Source organism: Micropterus dolomieu, linkage group LG18, assembly GCF_021292245.1.
Source record: "Micropterus dolomieu isolate WLL.071019.BEF.003 ecotype Adirondacks linkage group LG18, ASM2129224v1, whole genome shotgun sequence".
Lineage (NCBI taxonomy): Eukaryota > Metazoa > Chordata > Actinopteri > Centrarchiformes > Centrarchidae > Micropterus > Micropterus dolomieu.
The window spans coordinates 34488156-34515768 of record NC_060167.1 but is presented as its reverse complement, the minus strand read 5'-3'; the positions used below and the strand labels follow the sequence as shown (position 1 = coordinate 34515768).

Below are 27613 nucleotides of genomic sequence, written 5' to 3'. Positions count from 1 at the left end.
AGAGGCAAGTACTTTTGAGGACTTTCCAAATCCTAACTGTATTAGTTATTGATTAGTTAAAATATTTGATATTTGGTTTATGTAAGAAGCTATTTGGGATTACTCATAATAATTGCGGACATTTTGAAGAAAAAAAATACTTGGCTCAACTACAGCCAATGTCACCAAACGAGTTTTCTTACCAACTGATGACATTTGTACAAAAATGGAGAAAGTTGATAATTCTGCAGTTCTGCAATTTCATCTTTCTTGTTCTTGCTGTACAAAATCTCAAAGCTAATTGCTGTTTACATAAGGCTTTAAGACATTTGTTGACTCACCAGTATAGATGAAGAAAGGCCAGTGCTTCTTGTCCCCCCCTGTGCTGGGTATAAGTATCGCTGCCGGGTCCTTGGGGGCAGGCAATGCTGCTGTTTCACTGGCTGTGTCTGTGGTGGTAGTGGGGTTAGAGTCAAGTGGATTATAGGTATACTCCTCCAGTTGGTCTTCTACATTAGGCTCGTTTGTTGGATCTGGTTCAGTCTGTTCTTTCTCCTTTGCAGTGGCATCCGGTGTCTTGCTGGGCGGCTCATTCGCCGCTGTGCTGTTGTCCTTCCTCCCTCCCTTGCCTACCCCTCTTGATCCCTTCCTGTCCTTCTTCTTATCTTTCTCTTCTTTTTCCTCCTTTTCCTCCTTTTCATCCTTATCCTCTCCTTCTCTCTCTCCTTCCTCTCCTTGACCCTTGCTGTTCTCTCTTTCCTCACCCCCAGCTTCACTGTTATCTTTTGCTGCAACAACAGAGGCAGAGGTGGCAGCGTCGTTGGTGGGCTTGGTGGTCTGGCGTGTGGAGGTGGGATTATGGGTTGGCGCTCTGCTCGGCCAAACAGAACTTGGGAAGGAGGAGATGACGCCGCCACTGAAGCCCAGGCCGGCCAGTAAAGTACTGGTCACCACAGACGCCACTGTCGCCTGACTACCACTGGAGGATGGGCCGATTCCTGTCGCCATAGAGACAAAGGAGAAGGGGATGCCCGAAGAAGTCCAAGTAGATGAGCCAGAGGAGATGGGAGCCATGTCGGCTGAGGAGGCTGGAGACACCGTTGGCTGAGAAAGAAACAATTTACGGATTAGAATTTGAAATCATTTTTGGTTTTCCTCTTCAGTCAACTAGTCAACTTTGACATTGTTGACTAAGAGATTTAACCTTTTAAGATACATTTAAAGGTTCAGTACTCTAATTTTTACCAGATGATTAAAAATGTTGAAATGTGAACTTGAATGTGTTGCTTTTATCTCTTGAAACACTGGATAATTTTCCCTTTTTGGTGACAGAAAATACAATACAAACCATCGGAGAAGCTAAACTCACTACACTAAGGCCATACATTCTGATAAGGGTTCACCAGTAAACACTACTTTATTTTAATGAAGTAATATCAATATGCTTCAGTCAAACTGCGTGTTGGATAGTCAAACAGTATCCAAAAGCTGTTTTGAGTTTCAGTGTGAAAATAGGCAGGTTTGAACATTTGTCTGAAGCTCTCTTCATTGATTCTTTCCACAACTACTTCTGTCGCCCTTCTTGTGAACGAGTGCAACACATGAATGTCTTCGAGGACAGACAGTAGGCTTTTTGCCACGCCTTTCAAGTGTGTCCATTCAGAACACCTTTTGCCTTTTGATGTAGTTGTACAACATGTCAAACAAACTAGTTTAACTAGTTTAAGCATAATGATGCCTTAAGAGATCACATAGAATCCCGTGATTTCAAACCTTAAAGACGCTTTATAATTTCTACATTAATTTAACATGTGCATGGTATAAGACATAAAACAACAAAGTTTAATATTACAAGTGTTTATGCAGTATTATTAATTAATTTTAAGTAAATTTATGTAGTTTTTTGCGAAAGAAAAGGGAGATTAAAGAGGTGGTATTGTGCTCATTTTCAGGTTCATAATCCTATTTATGGGTTGTACCAGAACAGGTTTACATGGTTTCATTTTCAAAAAACACCATATTTTTATTATTATACCATATTATATTGCTGCAGCTCCTCTTTTCACCCTGTGTTGAAGACTTACTTTTAGCTATGGAGTGATGCATCTTGTCTCTAAATGATCTTTGTTGGGAGTTGCACATGCGCAGTTACTAGTTAAGGACTACTAGCCAATCAGAAGCAGAGAAGGGCGGGTCAGTGAGAAGCCGGTAAACAGCTTCGATTCAGCTGTAGGCTACATGTTGCCGACCAGCTTGGCAACATAGACTGGAGCAAGAGTTTCAGAGTGGTGAGTTATTAATCTGTAACAAAAGAATCTTTCATCCATAAAGTTTTAACTGAGCTCTGTCTCTACATCACAGTAACAACTTCATGTCCACTGACTGCCTGGAGGGTAGCTAGTGTTTGGAAGGGAGATTTGTGCTGCAGCTCAGTGTTTTTCCACCGGAGTTTTTGAGGACATGTCGGACTAGCTGCTCAGCGAGAATTATGACACATATTTTCATTGTAACGTCACAAGAAAGGGAAGTAAAAGCTGGACTACAAACGAGCTGTTTTCAAGCAGTTCAGAGCAGAGTTTTCTGTGGGAGATCGGAACTCCCTTTGGTGTGGACTTCACTTTGCAAACCCATTACATGCACAAAAAAGATATATAACTCAATAAAGGAGAGGGAAAAAGCCAAAAACCATAATACCACCTCTTTAAGACATAAAATTATATAATTAAGCAAAATAAAGGACACAGAATTTATTATTTTATTGTAAATTGTGTGCGCGTAGATTATTATTATTATTATGCCACCCTTTTACATGTGAACCACTATTTACTATTTAATCCTGATTTTAATTCCCTTTGAGACATTCCTGTCCACACAGAAAAGGATGATGCTAATATTGACACTGCTCTCTGCTGGATAAAAAGTGAATAGATAATAGTGGTGATAGACCTCTATTTCCCTTACCATTCCAGTTTTCACGATCCTGGTCCCCTCAAAGATCCTGGTAGTGTTTGCTGAAACACAGGAAAGATGAAAAATGGGATAATCCACAGGAGAAACAAACAGGCAACACTTCACTTGAGAGGTTGTTTATGAGACAACCATGAGTGCATTGTAAACACATTTATCACATTACAGAATGTAAATGCAAACCACTGTACTGACTGTAGTCAAATGAATGCATCTCACTGCATTTCAGCTGTTTGCTCTTTATTTTTTTTCTTTCCTCTCCTCTGTTATTTTTCCTTTAGCCTGCAGCTGTTGATATGAGCTCATACAACCTAAATTCTGTTAAAAAGAACCCTAACTGTCAGATGATATTGTTTGTACAATATGTATGGCATGTTGAGAGAGTGCTGTGTACAGATACGTGCTGGTACTCATATTGACATTTGTGATGACATTACAGATAATGTGGCAGCAATCGTGAGCACTTGAGGTCTACGAGGTGCATGTGTGTTACCTCTGAAGAGCATGCTCTGACTGAAGTCACTGCGCATGTCATTCATGCAGACAGCCTGGACTCGAAACAGGTACAGCACATCAGGGGAGACGGGAGAAATGACGGCCTCCTGGACAACATACACACAAACAAAGTCTTCCACGTTTATATCATAAGGTAATTCATCTTAGAGTTTAGATTAACATTTTTAAGCATTTTAAACGATGTTTTTGGATCTAGGCAACAAAACTTCCTTCATTACAAACCTTAAAACCAATATCTACCTTTCAAATACTGAATCAGATAACGTATTACTCTCTTTCTCATCCAAAACAACAAGATCACTCCCACTTAACATTTTTACATGATGTACTTCTCTCACTTTTGTCATGTATCTATGTATTGTCTTGTATTTCATCTGTCTTGGAGTACTTGTTTAGGCGCTATACTGATGATATTTGGAACTAAATTGTTCTTTTATCACTTTTGTAATGTAGTTATGCATTATAATTTTTATGTATTTTTTCTTGCAGTACTTGTTGATGCATTGTATTGATGTATTGATGATGTAGGGCATTAATTAGTTATAACCTGCTCAGGGACTACGTATGAAAGTGAGCTATTTAGCTAAGTCCGGTACATTTACAGTGTAAATGTCTAACTACGGTGTTGATTAATGTGCACTGTCCCTGTTAAATAAATAATAAAAAAAACTAAAATACATCATAATGTCCCTGTCAAATACATAAGAAAACATGGTCCAGCTTAGCTTTCAACCCCATTTCACTGTCTTCTTCAGCAGATGGAGCTGGTTCTGGTAAAATCACATCCCCTATGTGGCTCTTCAGTCATGTGAAAACAAGATGAATGTATATGTGGGGAGATGGTAACCCTTGTTTCTGATGAATGCTCAGAAAGTGTGGACCTTTGAGCTTACTCAACAGAAGAGCCTTTATGCATGCTCATCATCATATTAACCCCACATAACCCCTCTTCCCCATTAACAGCGCTAGCATCCAGGATCTTGCTGACTTGCTTAGTATGGTGGGTCACAGCATGTCCTCCTCAAGCCCATAAGCTAAAATGATCCGGTTTCATAAAGTGTCCTCTCGTTGTGTAAAACGCCTCTGTCAAGCTATCCAAACCAGTTAATAGAAATGACTCATGCTGCTTTGGATCAGCAGAATAATAAAGATATCATCTTTGCCATCTATCTCTATCACATAAGGGGGTGAAAATATAAGACTAATCTTAAAACCACTAAACCTCCTCTACTGCCTCATTCTCTTTTGAGAATTTCATTACATTAGTAAAGTCGTATTTTTAATCAAGTCTAAGAAATTTATCGGCCAGACATTTCATAAGCAGTTTTATCACTGCAGATAATCAGAATTACACTGAGTTACAAAGGGCAAGGATTCAGAATAGGCCACTGGAAAATATCATACTCAGCTTCATGGTTTCAAGTGGCAGAATCAGTTCAGTCGCCAGTCAGTCAGGGGAGGCACTGAAACATTACTATACAGACTACAGTATGTCAGCTACACCATCACCACTATCATATCACATCAGCTGTCTTTAATGTGGTAGCCTGTCTAACATTCAACAAATTCAGGACACATTTTAGAATGGATAATTCTATACATTGCTTCCTTATCCTTAACCCTCCATGCGGAAACTTGTTTTTTACTTTAAAGCTGCATTAATCAATATTTTTATAAACACAATGTTACTGTGGGTAATGTGAAAGGGGTTGCTTGTAGTGGCAAACCTATAGAGGTCATTGTTATGGTTTTACTGCCTACAACTTTACCATTTTGATTCAGTCTCAGTGATCTCATTAACCTGTTTCCAGCAGCAGCAGGTAACTAATTTTAATGAAAAGGCTCTGATAAACCCATTGTACAAGAGGGGTGGGGTGGGGGGGGATTGATACTGCATAGTATCGTGATATTTTACGTGGCAATATTGTATCGATACACGGATGCCAAGTATCAATCTTTTATTATATAAATTGTACATGAGAATTTTTACTTTTTGGTAGTATAATAATAAAATCAATTGTTTTTTCAGTCCTCTACAAAAAGAGTTTTCCTTTGGGGACACAATTCGAAGTTGTAGAAAAGGTAATAAATTGCAAAATATCACAATATGTTTAAAATCGCAATAATATCGTATCGTGACATAAGTATCGTGGTAATATCGTGGGGCTTCCGGTGATTCCCACCCCTATTGTACCATGGCGTTCCAGTGGACCAACAGTTGACAGACCAAGTTAAAAAGTAACTAGTGAATATGGTAGAGCATTTAGAAAGGAAATACTAATGTTTCCCTGTGTCAGCTAGAGGTATAAATCAACTTAAAAGGGCAAAAACCTGTAATGTTCAGTTTATAATGGAGTTCTGCCCCAAGGTTGCCAAAACACACACACACACACACACACACACACACACGCACACAGATTAGTGGAGCTTTAAAGAATTTGGAGATTAAAGGACACTGTGGCAAACATCAAGCCCTCCTCCCCACAAATTTGACACTGAAATGAACGGTCTGAAAATAACACATACTATGTGTCAATTATTTATATATATATATAATCAACACTATCACAATAATTTGAAACATACCAATCATCTATACATATAGTAGCCGCTTTAAACAGTCTGCTTTTTCCAGAAACTGTATGCTGGCACTGGCAAAGCAGCTCCCTATCCCTCATTTATGTCATATACCATAGTAGCTGTGTCCCAGTTCAGGCTACACTTCTTTTGAAGCCCGATCACCCTATAAATGTGTGATCTACCAAGGAATCAACTTTGTTTTGAGTTCCCACCCAAAGCCTGACATAGACTAAATCTGTATTTTTCGCCCTAATCTCTTGGAACCTTTGGAATGGAACGGTCTTGAAAATTGAACTGACAAGTCAGGAAATCTGTGCAACTGATAGATTTCATGAGAAGGCCGTGTACTGTGAGACTTGGGTGTTGCTGTTCACACTAATGCTGTGGAGAGCATGCTTCCTGCTGACTCCTGTTGGAGAAGATTGGGTAAATCCAAAGATTTCATGTAAACATCTCAGACCTTCAGTGTACTGTGGCATCAACAGCGGCGGACAGCAAACAGAATGTCAAATGCAAAGACCACAGACAGTAATACAGAAAGGATTTCTATACATTAAGATGAGGAAATATTACACTACACTAATATGAATCACTGTAATAATCTTCGTGCTTGGTGAGGCAGTGGTGGTGCCCGTGTAGATGCATCAATAAAGTTGAAAAGGTGCCTTTAGCTATTTTTGCTAAAAATAACATTTCACTTATTTTGGAGGCTGTATTTTGTGGTGCTGTTGAGTTGTATTGCATTATACTAAGAACTGTTTCTAATATTTGTCCACCATTTTTATTCCAATGAGTGTAAGCTAAATATTAGAAAACAGTACCACAGACTACATGCTCTAAAATCATCATCCATCATCAGCACATCTCTAAAACAGTTTCAACAAAATCTGAATATTATAACCTTCATTTCATGAAGGGAGAATTTATTGTAGGACTCTTGTGTTTGACTGCATTCATTTTAGCTAGGTAAACTTAGGTGTGCCTAATAAACTGGCAACTGAGTGTAAATTATAATGTATGTAAGAACTTCAGATTTGGACACATGGGATAGGAGGCTTCCTGTGTAAGTCACAAACATTCTGTCTTGGAGTGTTAACACAATGCCAAACTTTACAGGAACATTTGGTAAAGAAGACTGATGTCATCAGTGGGTGTCCAGAATTATGACATAGGCCCATGAGCCAAGAGTCACATGGGGTTTCCTGACCATGAAGTTATTGGGCAGTTATCGGGACCAGATGATGCTGCATGGTTGCAGCATACAGTCACTGCATCCAGCTTATTATTATTTTCTCTGTGAAGGACTGAATGAAAGGGCCATTTACTCCAGATGGCTGGTGAATAGAAGATAATTATGATGAGGTTTTATCACATTAAACTAACATCTTAATTCATATGTCATCATTGTCCTCTATCTACCCCTACACCCTGACTCACGCCAGTTCTGTCCTGTTGAATCCAGTGAGAAACCTGTTTCCCTCATTTATTCCCTTTTATTCACAAGCAGTATTGGCCATAACATAGTCCTGTCCAGAGTGTTTTATTACATGGGGAATCTCCATCGTTTGTGACAAAGGGGATCTGTGTGAGGGATTTGGGGGTCCCAAAGCTATGTAAGTCCCTGTGGTGACCTATATAGAGGATATGAGGAATAAGAGCAGAACCAAAGGGCTGACAGGAAGAGGGAGGGAAGGGTGGTTGGGGATAGACTGCATGGGGAGGAAAAGTAGAGAGGGTTAGGGAGAGTGAAGTAGATTTCAGAGGGAGGGATAGTCTCTTGAGTTGATGATGGGAGGATAAAACACTTCCCACTTCTCTCTCTCTTGCTCTCATTATGGCAGATTCCCAGTTCTGAAAGCCAATGCTGCTTCCACAGCCAGGGGGCACTCTGATTCCTTTTTTGCAGCTATTCCTGTTTTTCACTGGCCCAAGGTCATGCTTTTGCACAGGCTGACAGCACTGCATCCCCTCTAGCTTAGCATTAGTATTCTGCTAGCCAACCGGCAGACCACAATGTAAGGGAATGAAACCTCCTGTCTGCTCCACAGCTTTCTCTCATAGTTCATTCAGGCTCCTGATGAGACTATTTGTAATGTAATTGATGGAGGATGTTGCTTGGTTTACGTGTGTGCTGGCATGTGTGTGTGTTTGTGATCAAACACTTTTGTCCCCCAGACATATTAATAACTACTTTATTAAAACCTCTACAGACCTATTTTCTCATAAGTTGTATTTTGCCAAAGCTGCATGTGTTTGTACCTTTGTTAAACAAAAAAAACTCGTATTTTTAATGACGTGCTTATTTTATAAGGGTCAAAATTGTTTTGTTTCAAAACAAATCCTTTTTCAAGGCCCTCGCAGGCACATTTTTGATGATGTAAAATCCTCTGTTTTTCTGTAATAACACACAAATATGTACACACTACACATACACATGCTTCCTCCCAGTGCAACTGCATTTGACTGCTTCTTAGTCATAATTTACAAATGCAGCGAATAAACATCCATTTAGCTCTTTTCAAAACAGTTTCACTGTCACATCAGACATTCATCTTGAAAGTGATATCTGTACACATGGAAATATACTAGACTACTGAAATATGTTCTAATGTATCTCAGTGAGAAGGTTAAATAACCGTTCATTAAGCAATTTAAACAAATAAAGTATGGTATGTATGGGTGGTGACTGGGGTGTGTATTTTGCAATGTATCAGCAGTGAGGGGATGAAGATTGGAAAAAGAAAAGTAGGGGAATGAAAATTAACGACAGAAAGGAGGAACGGGAAGAAGGAAAGTAACAAAAGAGGATAAAAAGGGGCCAAAAAGGAAGTTGTAAATAGCAGCTATGGAGCTTTTTGTTATGTGAGTCGGTGTGTAGTTGGTGCTCAGGGAAATCATCTGATTATTGGCAGATGGGCAGATGATCAGTTGATGGTTGGCTGATCTGGAATCTGGATTTCTAGGTGACCCATTTGTTTTGTATGAAAGCTGCCAAATATTACCATTAAAAACATCCACAGAGAGAGACTGGGAGGTAAGCACAATAGTTTAGCAATTGTATTTCAAAACACATTTAAATCATCATTAATACAAATTCATGAGTAATGGGCTGTTCATTATTTCAACAGAAGGCAGAACCAGACCTTTAGTTGACAGTTCTAACTCCTCCTGTTTTGTAAGAATATTTTATTATGTTTCTGTTTGAAGCCTCCTTGTTCTTTTGTGATCCAACATTTATCATGTTTGATTTGCTCACCACGTCCTCTATTTGCTTTCAAATTAAAATCCTGCCAGCAGTGCAGGAAATATAATTCTGTGGAAAGTTGTTTTAATGTAATGCATCTATATACAGAAACTATGGACATTTAAAAGCTATATTAAGGTTTTTCTTTAGTCTATCTTAATACAGCGTGCATATGTCATATGTACACTGAGATAGTTATTAGCTGCTGTGATCAATCCTCATTCGGGCCATCAAGCGATTTAAGCAGAGTCAGCCAAATTGAGTGGGTATCTCTGTCCTGGCTTTCACATGTAGGTTTACTGCCAGTGTTTTGTCCCAGCAACAAACCTACATAAGACTACACTGGTGTATCCTTCCGCCATGGCTAAGCAAAAATTGCTGCAGAGAAAACAAAAAACTTTGCACTATAAAGACTGTAGGTTTGGAAGTTACACACTTGATGTGCTTTCACTGTCAAACTTCATAATGCTTGTTGTAGCCATACTGAGTTATTTTATTTAAATAAGAATACGGATGTTTTTAGTTAATTTTTGATAGTTGTGATTTATGAATTAGGAGGAAATTTTTTCATTGCTTATTGACCTGCTCCTCCTTGATTCTGCGTCTCTAGGGCGCTGATACGTTGCCCTGAAGTAGACGATAGGGAGGACCTGACTTCAGGTTGCTCCTTAGAAAAGTTTGTCAGCCACTTCAATGCCTCTTTGCACAGAACAACGATTGTGGATTTCAGTACAGTAGTCGTTCGACAAAGTTATTTGTGAATAGTCAGCATGAACAGAAGGAATTATTACAGCTAGGGTTGCACAATATGATAGTATTGTGAGACAATATGGATTTGTCAACCCTCAGATTTTATTTTATTTTACATACTATATCATATATTACCATTTCTAAAAACTAGCTTTAATTTCTACAATATCAATGGATTTCAAGGAAAGAACCCCTATCCCTGACCCCTAATTAATTTCATACCAGTACCGGCTTCAATTTTAATTATTCACAAATCATTCATTATTCAGCCATGGTGGATGCTCCTTGATTTCAGTGTTAAAAAGGGCAAAGACTGACATGGTTGGAAGCTGAAATAAACTCCACCGAAACTAACTTAACACATGGACTTCCTCACGAAGCCTAAAACACCAGTGGTGTGATGAGGCACAACTGTGGACATGAAATCTGAGCTGTGCGTGACGAAGAACTGAAAGCATTCATTGTTCTTCTACATCTCAGTGGAATACATGGCAGTACAAACATAGCTATCGACAGCTGAGAGTCAGAAAACTCTGAACAAAAAACTTTTTTTTTCCTCTAACACAAACCAGGCCAAGGAAGCACATCAGAGAAAGGCTTCAAAAGTGTGTGTGTGTGTGTGTGCGCGCGTGTTTGGAATGAGAGGAGAGATGAGTATGTATAAAAAGCACAGGATTTAAAGCACTGAGCTCATTATATATGCGCACATATTTGATGTTAAGCAAATCTGTCCATAGTGGTGATTTCCTAATTTGTAATACTGCCAGGTGTAAAAAGAAATGTCATGAGTTTGCAGCAGTGAATTTTTTTAACATTCAATTTTAGTTGCACATATTCAAATTTTCTTCCCATATACAGCATATTGATACATTTTATAAATATGAATGCAGACACATATTGCATTGCACTGTTTTATGACAAAGATGGAGTTTTATGAATCTGGGTTATTGTGGTGGATGCAAACATATTTGCATACTTAGTGTGGATTATTGGAATATTTGCTTGGCTGAAGAGGATTCAAGCTCTGCCTTGCTGTGTAAAGGCTATGATTATTCACAGATGTTTTTTGTATTGTATGTAATCTGCGATTGCAACCCTGTATTAAGGCCACTACTTAACTGTTGCACAACTCTTCTCCATCTCACCATGATTCATTCAACAAATATTTTTGGCTATCTTGCCTTCATCAGGTAGGTTTCATTATACACAGTCGCCAATTAGTCATGTAACTTATAGATCACCATATGTTTTAAATATACAGAAAAAACACTGTCAAAATATTTTTAAATATTTTCTACCAGTATTTATTCATAATGGATACGGAAATGTTAAAGAGAAAAATAATCGTGTAGTAGGTTTTGGTTGTCAGGGATCAATATTATTGAAAAATGTCAGTAAATGTTTACAGACTTATTTAGTAGAAGACAGGATCAAATACTAATGCATTAAAATAATTGTTCTCTATTTAGCTATGTTAATAATGAACAATAACACAGTAATAACAACAGCATTTTTTTATTAAGTGAGGACACGTAACAGGTGCATAAAAGACACAAGAGCATGAAAATAGTGAAAATACACAAAAAACAAAAACAAAACAAAAAACAAAAACAACTGTAAACAATTTGTCATGTTGGATATTAATTATGTGTTGAATGGCAATTTGTGTGTGTGTGTGTGTGTTTGTGTGTATGTGTTTGTTCGGGAGATAGAAAATGGGGGTTGGTGTGGGGGAAACTGAATCGGGAAATGGAGGAGAGTAAATACTTTGAATAAAGCAAAGGATAAATGAAAAGAGGGGATTATAGAGAAGAAAAAACAACAGCAAGAAAATAATTAAATTAAGCAGAGTAAAAAATAAATAAAGAAAATAACGCCTCTTTCTTTCTTCCTCCTCCCTCCTCAGTCCCTTCCCTCCTCTGATGCTGAAAATAATAAATAAATAAAAAACACTAATGCGAAATAAAATAAAATTTATAAATAAATAACAGAATAAATTAATAAATTATGACTGGATAAGTGTATGAATAGGGTGTCCTTAGAACGTACATAATGGCCATGAGTTCTTGTTATAAAAATTCTCAGGTAGGTAGGAGCTAGTCCAAGAAGTGCCTAAAACACGGCCAATGAGTATACTTTCTTGCATAGAGAGAGGCCCACTGAACTTTATAGTAAAGGGTACAATGATGTGTCTTATAACTACATCCAGTGAGAAATACACAACATCCAATTTCTGTAGGCATTTCCTTCAGAAGTAGAGACATTTGAAATAGTCACTTGTAGATCTCTTGAATTTGTGAATACCATTACTTTAGATTTTTCTACATTTAGGACCAACTTAAGCAGTTTTAGATGGACCTGAACAATATTAAAAGCAGACAGCAAGAGATTAAGGGCCTGTGCAGCAGATGATGCAATAAAGTCAATAACAGTGTCATCAGCATAGAGATGGTACATAGCATTTGATAGATTATCACAGAGGTTGTTTACATAAATTGAAAACATTATGGGTCCAAGTACTGAGCCTTGAGGAACCCCCTTGAAGATGGGCAATAAGGAAGAAGAGGAACCAGCCATCTTAACTCTCTGGGTTCTACCTGACAGATAATTTGCAAACCATTCTACTGAATGCCTAGACATGCCAATGCTCAGGAGTCCATTTGCCAGAATGCTGTGGTCAACTGTATCAAAAGCGTTCAATAAATCTATGAACAATGCAGCGCATACTTTCTTGTTGTTCAGTGTTCCAACAATATCATTTATCACTTTAAATGCTGCAGATATGGCGATACGTTGTGTTCTAAAAAATTTTTTGATTTTTTTCAGTTTATTATGTAGTTTTAAATTATTGATAAGTTATTAATGATGTTAAATGTTTCCTGTAGTGACACAGATTTATTTTGTAGATACAACAATAAATCATCTGCGTATTGTTGTGAGCAGGCATTCTGGATTCCATGGATGTTGGCTAAAGCCCCCTTAAAATAGGTTTGTTACTCTATTGAAATTTTTCATATTTGAGTTGCTGGATAACCAACTGTGTGTGATACTTTCCATTTGGGTTTTAAGTTCAATTCATTTTATATGTATATATATAAATATATGTATATATTATATATGTAAGGCTCAATTCATTTTATATTTGCTCAGTATGGGTATTGGTATATTGGTTTGTTAGTGGTTTAATTTTAAGCACTAAGGTATTTTCCGAATTCTTGATGTTGTTTTTTCTTGTATGATGAATATGATATGATTATACCTCTTAATACTGCTTTGGCTGTTTCCCATAAGAGTGATGGTGAGATTTCTGGAGAATTGTTAATCTCCAGGAAGGATGATCACTCTCTTCTGATTAGTGAGCTGAAATCCAGATCTTCTAGAAGTGATGTGTTGATTTTGTAGAAGGCTTAAAATGGACTTGGGTGTTTATTATCAAAGGAATGGGAGCGTGATCGTTTATCATAACTTGAACAAATAATATTTTCTCGAATGCGTTGGGTGAGTGAGTTAATTATGAGAAAGAGGTCAATTCTGGAGGAAGATTGGTTATGGGTGGAAACATTTGAATATTCATTTAATAAAAGGGTTTCTCATTCTTCAACTGTCGCTAAGTCCATAATCATTCATATATTGCTTTATTATCTTGGTGGAATGTGGTGTTGATGACAGTATTATAATCTCCAGCTATTATAATATTTGTTTAGTGGCAGAGTAGGGAAAAAAATGAATGACGGGTCATTATTATTGGGTTCAGATGTTGGCAATTGTAAAATTTGTGTGGTTAATAGATGCATTGATGATAATAAATTGACCTGGATCAATGATCGATGTATTGTAAATAAAATAAATGTTTTTCTTTATTAAAATCAAAGCTCTTTAACTCTTTGTTAACTGTTAACTGCATGTGGATAAGAATATTTTGTCATATTCTTTAAATTGGAGATATTGTCGTTTTGAGTTTGTTATGTGTGTTTCTTGTAGAAAACATATATCAGCCTTTCATTTTATGAGATGGTTAATGTTTTTAATAATTTTATATTGAGTGTGAAAGCCACGTACATTCCATGTTACAAAGTTGAGCATTTGCCTGATTGTATGTTAAGCATGCCTTGCTGATTGTATGTTAAGCATGCCTGATTAGGAGAGGGAGGGGAAGAGAGAAGAGGGAGTTTGCATGTTTGAAGCCATCAGCAGCGACTGAAAGACTTGATATACACATAACATAAACTAAAAAGTGTACACATGAGACTGTAAAAAGGAATCTATGGTGGAAACATAAAACATGAAAAAACAAAACAAACACAAGCTGACCAAACACAGAGAGGGGCACTGGTCAGGGCTGTAGCAGGCTGTAGGCCTACTTAGTTTTTGGGAGTTAGTGATGCTGGGTAAGGTTATGAGGTTTTTAAGAGTGTAAATGGTTATATTGATTAGTCAGTTTGGTGTTTCAGTTCATTAAATTCTGTTTAGAAGAGCCATGGGGTGATTTTTACTACTTGTCCATCGACAAGTACAGCATCGTTGTCCATCGATATACAGCATCATCAGTGAAGTGCGCTTGTTGTTTTTTCTGTTTTCCTTTAATATCGGATACAGTATTTTTCATCGTTAGTTTATTTCCCGTGGGAACTGATCGTTCACTCTGAATGCAGTGCCTTTGAGTTCCTTTCCTTGGTGTTTAACCTGCTCTTTTTGCTTGAAGTACAAATTTTGCACTCATGTGTCGTGGTGTTAGAAGAAAACAAAACAGCCCACATTTCCTTAGACCTGTAACTTAGACCACTACTGACCTGTAGACTACCACTAACCTCAGAATCAGCTGCCCTGCCAATCTCCTGCTCTTCTCTCTCTCTCCTGAAATATCTTCAATATCCACCTGGTCATTGACTCCAAGGTTATACAACAGCATTAACAGGGACACTATGACATTTAGTTTTCACTTACAACAACATTCTATGCTGATATTGTTTTGAAATAGGCTACTAGAGATAGGCAATTTTAATGCCATTCACATTATCAACACTAGTGTTAGCCAACTAAAATATCCCCTTCCTTTACCTCAAGTAAACTTAGCTTAAGTTCTGCAAATAGCAGTCACTAACAACAACTTACAGTTTCACTCTGTATCACTCACTATGCTGAGTCAATCCTCCTTCACCTTGTCTGTGTCCCTGTATGTCACTCTCTGTGTGTTGTAATGGTGTAAAGGCAGCCTCCCTCAGGGTCCTAGTGCCTGATCACAGAAGGGATTTAAATGATGAAATATGTCTGCACTGTGAAAAATCTAAATTAAAAAAAATCTAATAATTATTTATTATTTGGGGGGGCTTAGGAACATGTTAGGGTGGCATCAGCAACCCTAAAATAGGCCTAACCATGTCCATGGTGTAGTGTTACTATTTACTGAATCCGGGTCCATGTTGTTTTGCTGGCTGTAATAGCTGTATATGAAAGCTTCCAAGTCCATTAAATCCTCCACTGTGAAATGTTCTGTTCGGGAGTGAGATGTGTTTCAGGAGTAGTATTATTCCTTAAAATATACTTAAACTTTGTTTGTTTTGGTGTTGCTTCTCAGCAACAGGTGCCGCAATGCTGAATCTCACCTTGGTGTTCAACTCTTGCGGTAACCGTACTCACACTGCCATTCTCCTCCTACACTGCAATCCGTGTACACCTACAACAGCAACACCTTAATGTGTGTATAATTTGGACAGCATTCATGTTTGCTCGTTGTTTGATTTTGCCACAACAGAGCACATAAATACTGTTTAGCAACAAACTCTCATATATCTCACATTTCAGACCCTCTCAGCACATGAAAGCAACAAAAGTCAGTGTTTGCCTTTTCAAACAAGTCTGCTCTTTCAGCTGCTTTGTCATGTAGCGAAAAGATCAGTCACAAATACTACACAATACATATGCACACACATATTTTCATTCACTATCACTGCAACCCAGCAATTTGAGCAGCAATCTCACCTCAAAGCCCCATCCAACCTGCTTGATTCCCATTACTGGGACCTATTGTGTGTTATATTTTGTGCCCTGAGTTTGGTTCAGTATTTGTTGGGCAATAATCATAAGATTCAGTATCAACCTCTTGTATTAGGCTAACCGTCCCACTACAGGCTCCAGTCCCTCCCAGTCTCACCAGTTTGTGTTTGCCGTCGGTGAGGTGTGTCTCCTCATAACTGTCGTCATGGGCCGTCCAGCTGTAAGACACCAGGAAGTGGAGGATAGGCGGGTGGTAGGTTACTTCTGGACGAGCCCAGCGTACCACCAGAGCGCTGCCATTCACATGCTGCACCTTCATGTTGACGGGAGCACTGCTGCATACTGGGAGGAGGAAGCAAATGAGACAAGACATTAGTAGAAGAGAACAGAAAAAGGAAAGAAAAAAAATGTAAAATGGAGGGGTGGAAGAGTAAAATGACGGAGAGATGGAGGGGAGTAGATGAGCAAAGATGAAAGGATGAGCATGAAAGAAAGGAGTAAAGAAAGAAAAGAGATGATAAGGATAGAGGATGGAGGGGGAAGAAGAGGTAGGAAAGAAGACAAAGAGGAGATAAAAGAGTGGTATATAGACATAAAAAAGGAAAGCGAGGAGATGGTGGGAAGAAGGGAGAATTGTAGGAGAGAAGAAAAAAGTAGGAAAGTAGTAAGGACAAAATGTGAAATGAAAGAATGGAGAGAGAAATCAAAGCGATGAAAGGAAAAAGGAAAGACAAAGATAAGGAAGGACAGCCAGATAAAAACATCAGGAAGGAGGGAGGGAAAAAAGCAACAGTCAAAGGAAGGACAGATGGGGGAATAAGAAAGACAGAAAGAAAGAAAGAAAGGAGAAGGATAGAGGATTGAGTAGAAAAAGAAAAAGAATGGATAGAAGGAGATAAGGAGAGAACAATTGGTGGGAAAGAAGAGAACATCAGAAAGAAAGGAAAGCAGTAAGGAAGAAATATAAAAGGGAGGAGTGGACATGGAAAATAATTGCAGGGAGAAACCCGGGAAGGAAAGAAAGTAAAGTAAGATGGAAAGAAAAGGGGAAGAACAAAATATAGGAAATGAAGAAAGGACGTGAAGGATTGATGTGAAGGAAGAGTGAAGGAAACATTGAGAATTAAAGGGAGACAGAGACAAAGAGAGATAATTTAATGAGAAAGTACATTGACTGAGCTTATCTTTCAAACACACTCAGACAGGGAGAGAAAGAGAGACACTATTAGAGAGAGAATATTCCAGAATTCCAAGAGAAGCAGTCACAGCTAAGATGAGCTCCTAAAAATAATTCAAAGTTGGACTAAATAAGTGAGACAGAAAATGAAAATGCTATAGAAACGACTTTAAAGAAGTAAAGGACCTCTCCTAAAGATAACAAGCTGAAATCTGAAACAGATAATAACAAACAAAAGAAGTGGATAAGTGGAAAGGCAATAACAGCTAGCTTACAAGCTAGCTACAACTGCCAGGAACCAGCTAAAGCTTCGGCCGTATTACAAAAACTTCCCAACCTGCAAGTCCCATCTTAACTGTTTGGTAACCCTGGTAATGGTTAGGACCTGATTTAGGAAAAACGCCATTACAGATTAACAGTTCGTAAATCAATGTTCCTCTCCTAACTTAGGTTAGGATTTCTTTCTGTAAAAACTATCTTAGACTCTCTTCATCTTAAATAAAGACTTAAGAATAGTCCGCCCCTGTGTGGGGCATGGCCTTTCAAAGTTTGCATTTAAGAGCCTTAATTACAGTGCCACCATGTGGACAAATTGGGGTCATTTTTCTATGGAAGCACATACACACCGTTTCCAGTTATTCACCCCAGTTTCCTGTTTTTAGCTCATTCCAGCTCATGGGAATTTAAGCTAGTGCAGCAGACAACAAATAATAATGATAATAATAATAATAATAATAAGAAGAAGAAGAAGAAGAAGAAGACACAAAAACAATATGGTTTTACCGCCTTGCGATTTGGACCCTAATAATAATAATAGAAAACCAATGGAACAGAAACAAAATGAGAAATGGTTTGACCTTAAGTGAAAAACCATTACAAAGGAACTTAGCAGGAACGATGTTCAGTCTGAAACATTATCAACCTGAGGACCCAGGTTTGAAAGAAAAAAAAGGAAAGAAAGAAAAACAAGCTTACAAAACACTATAAGATATTGACTTTACTGACCAAAATCAATTCTGGGACATGTGGAAAAAATAAAGCAAAAGCAAACCACATGCAGACTCATCAAATCGGACACCACTAATAAAGACAACCTAAACCCACTTGATTTTCTAATCTCGAGTGACAGCATCAAATGAAATGATTACAAACAGCACTCCTGAACTGCAGTGGCAGTCATCATATTATTTAATAGTTTTAATATCTGGCTGCTTTCCTGCCACTTGGCGTCAAGGTCTTATATATCCCATCCATAAGAGTTGAGATAAGTCTGACCCCAACAGCTACAGAGGGATCTTTGTGAGCAGTATGTCATCCTGGGCGGTTACATAACCGCAAAAGGGTGCGATTTTATGAAACAAAAAAATTGTGCTGTGTGTGTGACACTCGTCTCTGTGTACACTGCAGTCTGCTCATTATCTACACCCACACTGGGCTCTCGCATGTGCCCCTAAAAATACATAGGCCTACGTTTGAACCAGAAAAATGAGCAGATTAATGAGCAGTAACGTTTAAGACAACAACCTACCATAACCTCCTTCCCCTCCCCCACTAATCTTTCAAAACATAGTTGTACTCGCCACTGGAGCACTGAATGCTGGTGGGCCGGTCGCTCTGTGACAGAGAGAGAGAGAGATCCGTCTTCAGCAGCTGAAGTAGTAACACAGAAGAAAACAGGCAGAAAATAAGGAATGTTTGGGTTTGGCCTGCTGGCCATTTAACGTTAGCTGTATCAGTCCCATTATTGTTCAACATGTTCAACTTGTCGTCAACTGACCAATCACAGCCTGGATGGAGCGGTACATTAAAAAAAGTTTGGTATACTACAGTAAACTTTCAAATGTTGAGCAATATTACTACTGACAAGTTAGATTAGACGATACAAATTAAAGACTGATGTAGAGCTTTTTTCTTGCACAAGGATTTAATGAATAAAAACAACGTACAGAAATGAAACAGCTGTAACTGGATTTAATATCAAACTAGTGGTAAAATAGTATACTAATATGAAATTATAATGAATATAGTAATTAATGTAACATTATACTAACAGTATACTATTAACTGAACATTATACTTTTTATTTACTGTTATACTATTATACTAATACACTTTTATGCTGACTTTTATGTTTGACATTTTTATACCCAGCGGAGAGGCGTTCGGAAAGGCTGTAATCTGAGTCCCACGCTGTCGAACATCTACACAAACCAATTAGCAGTGCAATTGGACCAAACTACAGTGCCAGGACTCCAACTCCAAAATGGAGTGGTCAAGTCTCTATTTTGACCTGGTGCTGCTGTCACCCATAAAAAACGGACTATAGCTGCAGCTAGACCTATTGGAACAATACTGCCTGAATTGGGCCATGGCAGTAAATCCCCCCAAAACTCAGGAAAATACAAAATGCCACGAAAACAGACATCATTTCACTAGTAACACCGCCCCAGATCACACAATGAACTACACCTACCTGGGTCTTCAAATCACAGCAAAACTGCCCACCAGCAATAATATCTGGCCCGATGCCAGATTATGATACTTTAAAATATATATAAATAATATAAATAAATAAATACTTTGATAGCGGTGCTGAAATAAATCTCAGTCATGACAGCAACAGTTACTCACATAATCACTTCCTCTTTAGTGGTTTTGTCTACAAAATAAAAGCATGAGATGCATGTTTACTGTAAAGCAGTATTGGAGTTGAACTGAGCTTTTACTTTGAAAAATTCTGAACGAAAGAATCTGTAGCCTGCTTGACACACCTTTGAATGAGCCGTAAGAAAACGTGATTCCCCTAAATGTACTCTGCCTGGAGATACTGGGGAATTGCAAAGGCGTCCGTACGTTGATGGATGTGGATCAAACACAAAACAAAAACAGTGCTGCAAATGCCGTGATCTGAGAAACAGTTGCTGCAGAATCCATTTTTTGAAGAGAAAGAAGCTGTCCCAGTCCCAAGCTGGGATCAAACACTGAACCCTTGGGTTGTCAGGCCTGCACCTTACCAACTGAGCTAACCAAGGGGCGGCTGTGGCTCAGGAGGTAGAGCGGGTTGGCCGTTAATCGGCGGGAAGGTCGGCGGTTCAATCCCTGGCTCCCCCTGGTTGCGTGTCGAAGTGTCCTTGGGCAAGATACTGAACGGCTATTCCGCCAGTGTATGAATGTGTGTGAATGTTAGTTTCCGTTTGAGCACTTAGGCTCAGTGTATGAATGTGTGTGACTGGTGAATGCAGATGTAGTGTAAAAGCGCTTTGAGTGGTCGAAAAGACTAGAAAGGCGCTATACAAGTACGGAGCATTTACATTACAAGTACCATGATGATGCCAGTCAATATTATGGCTTATGTTCTCATCCACCATCTGATGGTTGAAAATAATGCTCCAAATCAAAACTTATTTGCCTACTACCACTTCTTCCAACGTACGAATTCAACATAGTAATAAGTGTCTGCACTGCCTGAGTTCTACCAGAAGGAGAACAAGAAGAATGCAGTGACAAAACACACTCTGTAGCGCTGTTTGTCCGTTTTCAGCTACGGTAGAAACACGGTGATGCAACGTGGCGACGTCCATGGAAGGGGGTGCCCGCGGTTATGGCGATATAAGTGGCTCATTCTAAGGTAATAAAAACATAATGGTTTATTATGTAAGGTCTTTATACACCACTGAAAACATAGTTATGGATCCTATATTGCATTTCTGTTGATAGGTCCTCAGAAATATTACACACTGAACCTTTAAACTGAACTTCTATAAGTATCTCAAATTCAAATCTAGTGTAAAATATTTGAAAGCATAATTAAGCAGATTGCGCTCTATGGAAGTGATGTTTGGGGTCCACTCAGTCATCAGAACTACAACAGATGGGAGAAGCTTCCTATTGAGACCCTACATACAGAATTCTGCAGAAACATCCTACACATTCAAAGAAAGTCTCCTACAAATGCGAGTGGGGCAGAATTAAACTTGATTTATACTCCTGCATAGGGTCTGCGTGCGTACCTACGCCATAGGCTATGCACGTAGCCATGCATTTATACTTGTGCATAGGTGTCTCCGCCATTCTGCAATTACACCGTCCACTGTGTTGACTTTTGCCGGCCGAGCGGGCTAACTTCCGATTTAGCGCTCCACTAACGTGAATGGGGGTAAAATTGTATACGTGTGGCTGTTATAGCCTTTTCATATGTTATCTACCGAGTGGATCCCATTCTGATAGCGAAACGAGTCATTTCGCTCGGGTTGTGACGGTCAAATATACTGATCCACCGTGTTACAGCCGCTAGTAAAAGTTACTTCAAAGCATGGGGCACTTCTGATGCACATCAAATCAAGTCCCAAAAACTCCCTCCAATTCAAGGCTCTGAAAACCCAAGAACCGAACCCTGAAGAGTCCCTTACGCCAGCTAACATGTCACACACACCTTTCTCAAAACAGCACTGCTTTACAAACACCAATTAGATCAAACCAAATGATCACTCAAAGCACAAAAAACACTTTTTTGGAACATTGGGAGGAAGACACAAAAAAATAACACAAACTAGAATGTTGTGAAATGGCTGGATATATTCCTACTGTCAGACATATCAAGCTGAGGCAGCTTCTTACCAAGTACTTTCTCAGTGACCACACCTTTGCAATAGAAAAAGGGGGAAAAAAGTCCTAAAGAGTACAGGGTCTATGAGCACTGTACGACAGCTGAGGTGGAGACAGAGAGATATTATCTCCTAAAGGAAAAGGACATATGGAAAACTCTGCCACCAAGTATGTGTCCCTGTGTCACAACCTGAGAGACAGCAAGTGACTCAGCAACGTTTGCTACATGGCAGGTTACATCTTGTTCACTTTTATTTGTAGTTTACGTTCTATCTGTATTTGTTGTATTTGTTTTTGTAATTTATAACTGATAAATGTAATGGTCTTGATTGGATTTATCTTGTTATGTCATTTTTAAATGTAACCCTTTTTTGATTTTGTTGCAAACTGCTTTGGCAACATTGTTTAAATGAAACATTCTTGCCAATAAAGCACTGAAGTGAACTGAGCTGAGAGAGAGAGAGAGAGAGAGAGAGAGTCATGTGAGCGTGACATTAATGATGTGTTATTAATATTGCCTCTGAGTGATCCAGACACACACACAGACAGACACATAGGTTATGTCTTAAGGGTCCAATAACACAGTTCATATATAGTCGCCTTCAGGCAAAATGCAGCCAACCTGCTCTCCCTCCAAATATCTGGCAGTGGTAGATATGAAGGCAAACACATACACATTGTATGTTTTATAATGGATTTAACAACACACACTCTTGCATACTAAACCCCTATTTATTGTGAAAGGACCAGCCCTGCAATGGCTGCTACTGACCACTTGATGCCTCTGTTTGACCAGCAAGACTCTCTGCTCAGCTGGGAAATTCTATATGTGACTCAAGATGTTGAATATTTTTAAAATTAACGTTTTCTCATTTCCCCTGTATACATTTTCCAATCTGCTTGCTGTTGATGCTGTTCATGAAAACTTCATCCATGTTTACCTGACATCTTGATACAGTCAGGCGGGCCGGCCGTGGCATAGGCAGCAAAGGCGGTTGCCTAGGGCAAAAAAAGTCGGGGGCGCCGCAAGAGAACGTTTGGCGCAAATCAACCCAGCAGAGGCCGTTATAGTATTCAAGTGCACCTTTTGCTGTGGGTCCAGACAGGTGAGACAAGTGGAAACGTAACTGGTAAAGTTGTGCAATATACACTTCTAACACTGAGGCGCAACGACGTTGCTCTGTTTGGGACTGTGAACAGCACTTTATCGGAAGTTAATGTGTGTAGTCAGATTTCAGTGAGTTCAGAGTTTGTGTTATCAGTTGGATTCCGTTTCAAATGGAGCATGCAGTCCCAAACTGTGTTGGTCAAACAGTCTAAAGGGGATAGCTGACTACCAACAGAGAAATAATATAATGCACAGCAGAGTATAGGGAAGGTAGGCTTAAAAATTCTAATGAAGTCTCATTAAATGATGATGTCAGTGTGACTTTTCTCTGGACATGTCAGAGAACACAGATATGTATGATTATTTACTTTTCAATTTCTGCCTTACCTTCTCAAGCCCCCCTGATCGTTACCCCTGCCCTCACTCTCCCTCCTCTTACCAGGGAATAAAAAAATAGAAAAATATATATCTAGTAATAATAATAAAATAATTTAATGCGCTGGTCGTGGATGATGCCCCCTGGAGAAAGGGACGGAGGAGGGAGGTGAAGGAAGGCACAAAGAGACGTTTTATTCACTTACATTTTTTTTAATTATTTTTAATATATTAATAAAAAAAATTCTGCTTCATTTAGTCATTTTTCTTTTTGTAGTTAATCCCCCCCCCTTTTTTCCTTTCCTTAAGTTCAAAGCATTTAATCTCTATACTTCCCAACTCAGTTTCCCCCACACCACCTCCCTTTTTCTACCTCTTACATACCCACACACAAACACACACACACCCCACACATACACAAATTGCCTTTAAACATCTTTATCCAACTTGCTGTTATGTCCAACTGTGCACACCTTTTTCCCGTTTCTGTTTTTGTGTATTTTCACCAAGTACTGTTGTGTCTGTTATATATTTCACCTGTTACATGTTGTTTCATCTAATAAAAAAGAAAATTGTGCAGAAAGTTTTGAATATGAGCAGAAAACCAGCTGTTAAAGCAGAGGAGTATCATTGAGGTGAAAAGGTACCACATGCACATTTAAAAAGAGGTTACTTCCCCAAACAAAATATACAAAAGAGGAGGGAAGGCTAAGCATGTGTAGTAACTCAGCGGGGATTTTATTAAATTATAATTATAAAAGTTGATCTACTGGTGAAAACACATTTAAAAGCAATAGATACAGAATGCCTGAGAGCCTTACTGCATTATATTCTATTAAATTTTACAACATGCAAGTTTGTTTACTCCGGTCACGTTATCCCCACCATACTGTCTGATCAACGCCACACATGCAGTCTAGTAACTTGAGACCTCTAGTAGGTAGGTAGGTTTCTTTTGTCATAATATAACTCCCTTCTGCTGCATGGCAGACAATATACATTAATTTAGAAGCAATTATAAAAATGGTAAACAGAAATAAACTATATTCAGTGGAGACGTGCTCAGGATTAATTTGAGCTTAAAAGTCTGATGGTTTGGGGGAAAAGCTGCTCTGCAGTCTGGTGGTGCGGCAGCATAAACTTCTGTGGGCGCTTCTCAAGTCTCTTGTTTACCGTTTCCTTGCTCCTCGCTCCTCGCTTGATCCGGAAGTTGTTCCACTCCGCCATCTTGCAGACCCAAAGCTTTTATTTGCGCTACGAGGATCAAGGATCGAGGATTGAGGATCGAGGAGCGATCTCTGAGGAGCTATGAGCGAGGATACACCGGTGCGGAAGAATGACAGACACGCCCCCTTATTGGGTAATTGGTAATATTGATTGGACGCTGCAGCTGATCTGACTGATCAGATACATCACGTGTATCACTGCAAAGTTTTATATTTGATTTATTTTAAGATTCATGTCTAGTTGAAATCTTCATTCATTTTAGGTCTGAACAAAAAAAGTCGCACTCACACATTCGGCCTTCTTACACTTCCTCAAGAAACACAGGCGTTTCTGAGCTTTCTTCACCAGCGTGGAGATGTGAGGTGTGTCCAACAATCCGAACTCTCTGGGGTCTGTTTGTGAGGAAGCCCAATATCCAGTTGCAGAGTGTTGTATTTAAACCCAGATTGCTGAGTTTGCTGATCAGTTTCATGGGGAGATTGTGTTGAATGCTGAGCTGAAATCCACAAACAGCATTCTGATGTAGGTGCTGTTTTTCTCAAGGTGTGTGAGGGCAGTGGAGATGGCGTCCTCTGTGGATCTGTTGGTCCTGAAAGCAAACTGGTGAGGGTCCAGGCCGGCTGGGATGTTGTTCTTTAGGTGCTGAAGAACCAGTTTCTCAAAGCACAGAATGGGGGTGAGAGCCACAGGGCGGTAGTCATGCAGACTTTTTAGGTACAGGGACGATGTGTTGACAGTGTCATTCCTCCCACCGCCTCTTGCACAACACACACAAACAATACAGCTTCATTTATGCTGGAAAATGCCTGCTCTATTAACAATAAAGCACATCTCACCTATGACATCATTACAGAAAGGAAAATAGACTTTCTCTGATTAACTGAAACCAAAATTAAGAGAAACCACCCCGCCAGGCTATGTGTACACCCAGAAGCCCCACTTCAAGGGCTCGCTGTAGTACATTAAAAGGACTTCCTGGTCAAAGAGCCTTTCAGTACCCAATATCACCTCTCTGGAATGCCTTGCTTTCGGTCTAACTGGGTCGGCTCCACTTCAGACTGTCCTTATCTACCGTCCACCTCCTTCATGTCTGAGCTATCTGGGCTACTTATCTCTGTCTGCTCCAGGTCTCCTTCCACACTCCTCCTCTCTGACTTTAATATCTATGTGGACTCCACCAGCTGCACTCTGGCCACTGAATTTATATCTCTACTGGACTGCTTCAACGTCGCACAGCATGTCCAAGGTCCCACTCACACCAAAGATCACACATTGGACCTTGTAGTGGCAGCCCACTACAGCACTGCTCTGTCTCTCAGCCTTGATTCTCTTGCCCCCCTTAAAACCCGTTCTGTCTCCTTCACCCGTGCAGCTTCTTGGCACACCACCAAACTCCGCTCCATGAAGGCCTCTGGTTGTCAACTGGAAAGAACTGGCCTCACCGTCCAACTGGAGGCCTACAAAGACCACATGAGCTATACAAGGAAGCCCTTTCCGAAGCCAAGATACATTATTACTCCACCCTTATTGGCAACCAGCAAAAGCACCACAGAATGCTGTTCTTAAACATCACTCACCATTACTGCCATTTCTGTTTCCCATTATGGTGGATGTCATCAACTGCTCCTTGGAATCTGGCGTAGTTCCCTCCTACTTCAAAACGGCCTCAGTCACCCCTATCCTCGAGGCCAGGCTTGGATCCGGAGGATGCCAACAACCCAATCTCCAACCCTACTGTTCCTCAGTAAAGTTCTGGAAAAAGCAGTTGCCACCCAAGTCCACCAGCATATGTCCAACTATAATCTCTATGAACACTTTCAGTCAGGATTCGGACCGTTTCGGACTGTTAACACCAACCTCATCAAAATACACATACAACAATCTACTTACCGCTGTTTTCTCCAGACAAATCAGCATCCTCATCCTCCTTGACCTCTCCACATACCATTCTACTAGACTGCCTGTCCTATCAACTAACTGCACTGAAGATATTGAAGTATACAATGGTAGTTCAGATAATACTGTTCTTCCAACTTTGTTGTAACAGTTTGGGGAAGTCTTTCCTGTTTCAATATAACAATGCCCAAAGTCAAGTCCAGACATAAATTATCCCTCAGTTTGCTGTGGAAGAACTTCACTGGCCTACACTGAGCCCTGACTTCAACCCATTACAACACCTTAGGATGAACAGGAAGGCCAACTGTGAGCCACACCTTATCACCCAACATCAGTGTTGGACCTCACTAATGCTCTTGTGGCAGAATTGTTGCAAATCAATGCAGCAAGGTTCCAAAATCTGGTGGAAAGTTTTCAAACAGGAGTGGAGACTATTATAGCAGGAGATTAGTGATAGAATAACAAATGATCACATATGGGCGGCATGTTCGGGTGTCCACATATTTAAGTCTTCGTCTATCTATATGTTAAACAATTCAGCAATTCATTACACTACTCACTGTTGGAAAAGAGGGAGAAGCATATTACCATAGAACAGTGCACACAATGATTATTCCAAACACTGCATCGTATTATGCAAATGTCTAAGATAATTTGATGATGAATATAGGCTGATTGAGAATAGGGCTCATGTTCCTGGTGGAACCAAATTGATTAGCTTGCGCATAAAGAGCTGCAGTGGAGTTTTTATATTCATAACCTGCAGTCGAGCCCCAAGTGGCTTAGCATTACTAAAACCATTAGTCACATGAACACAAAGCACACACGTTCCCAAAGCACACACATGCACACACACAGATATCATTTGGAAGTCAAGCAGTGAATGACCTCTATGCAGGGAAAACATATTTTACAGATTATATCAACCTGGGCCCAGTCAACCATGCCCTATGTGTGTGTCACAAGTTAGAAAATTAGTCTCGACTTTCACATTCATCACACGAGGGACTGCATTTTTCCTATCTTTCGAAAAGGTGTGGCTATAAAACAGTTTTTTCTGTCACAAACCCCCAATTGACTATATTATCAGAATGTGATACATTTGGCCCAATAATATTAGGGAAGTCTAGAAGAGATGTATGATTAAATGATCTTATCCCATTCGTGTGTGTGTGTGTGTGTGTGTGTGTGTGTG

At 39.3% G+C, this 27613-nt stretch overlaps 1 protein-coding gene across 1 annotated transcript in view; it reads right to left on the bottom strand.

Annotated features, from left to right (window-relative positions):
- The window catches only part of LOC123987096 (receptor-type tyrosine-protein phosphatase gamma-like), a 172148-nt gene that overhangs the window by 47095 nt on the left and 97440 nt on the right, over positions 1-27613 (bottom strand). The window contains exons 7-10 of the mRNA XM_046075711.1: positions 16188-16372; positions 3440-3548; positions 2941-2990; positions 321-1083 (exon numbers count right to left, since the gene is read on the bottom strand). Of these exons, the coding sequence (XP_045931667.1) occupies positions 321-1083; positions 2941-2990; positions 3440-3548; positions 16188-16372 (1107 nt within the window). The remainder of the gene's footprint in view (positions 1-320; positions 1084-2940; positions 2991-3439; positions 3549-16187; positions 16373-27613) is intronic.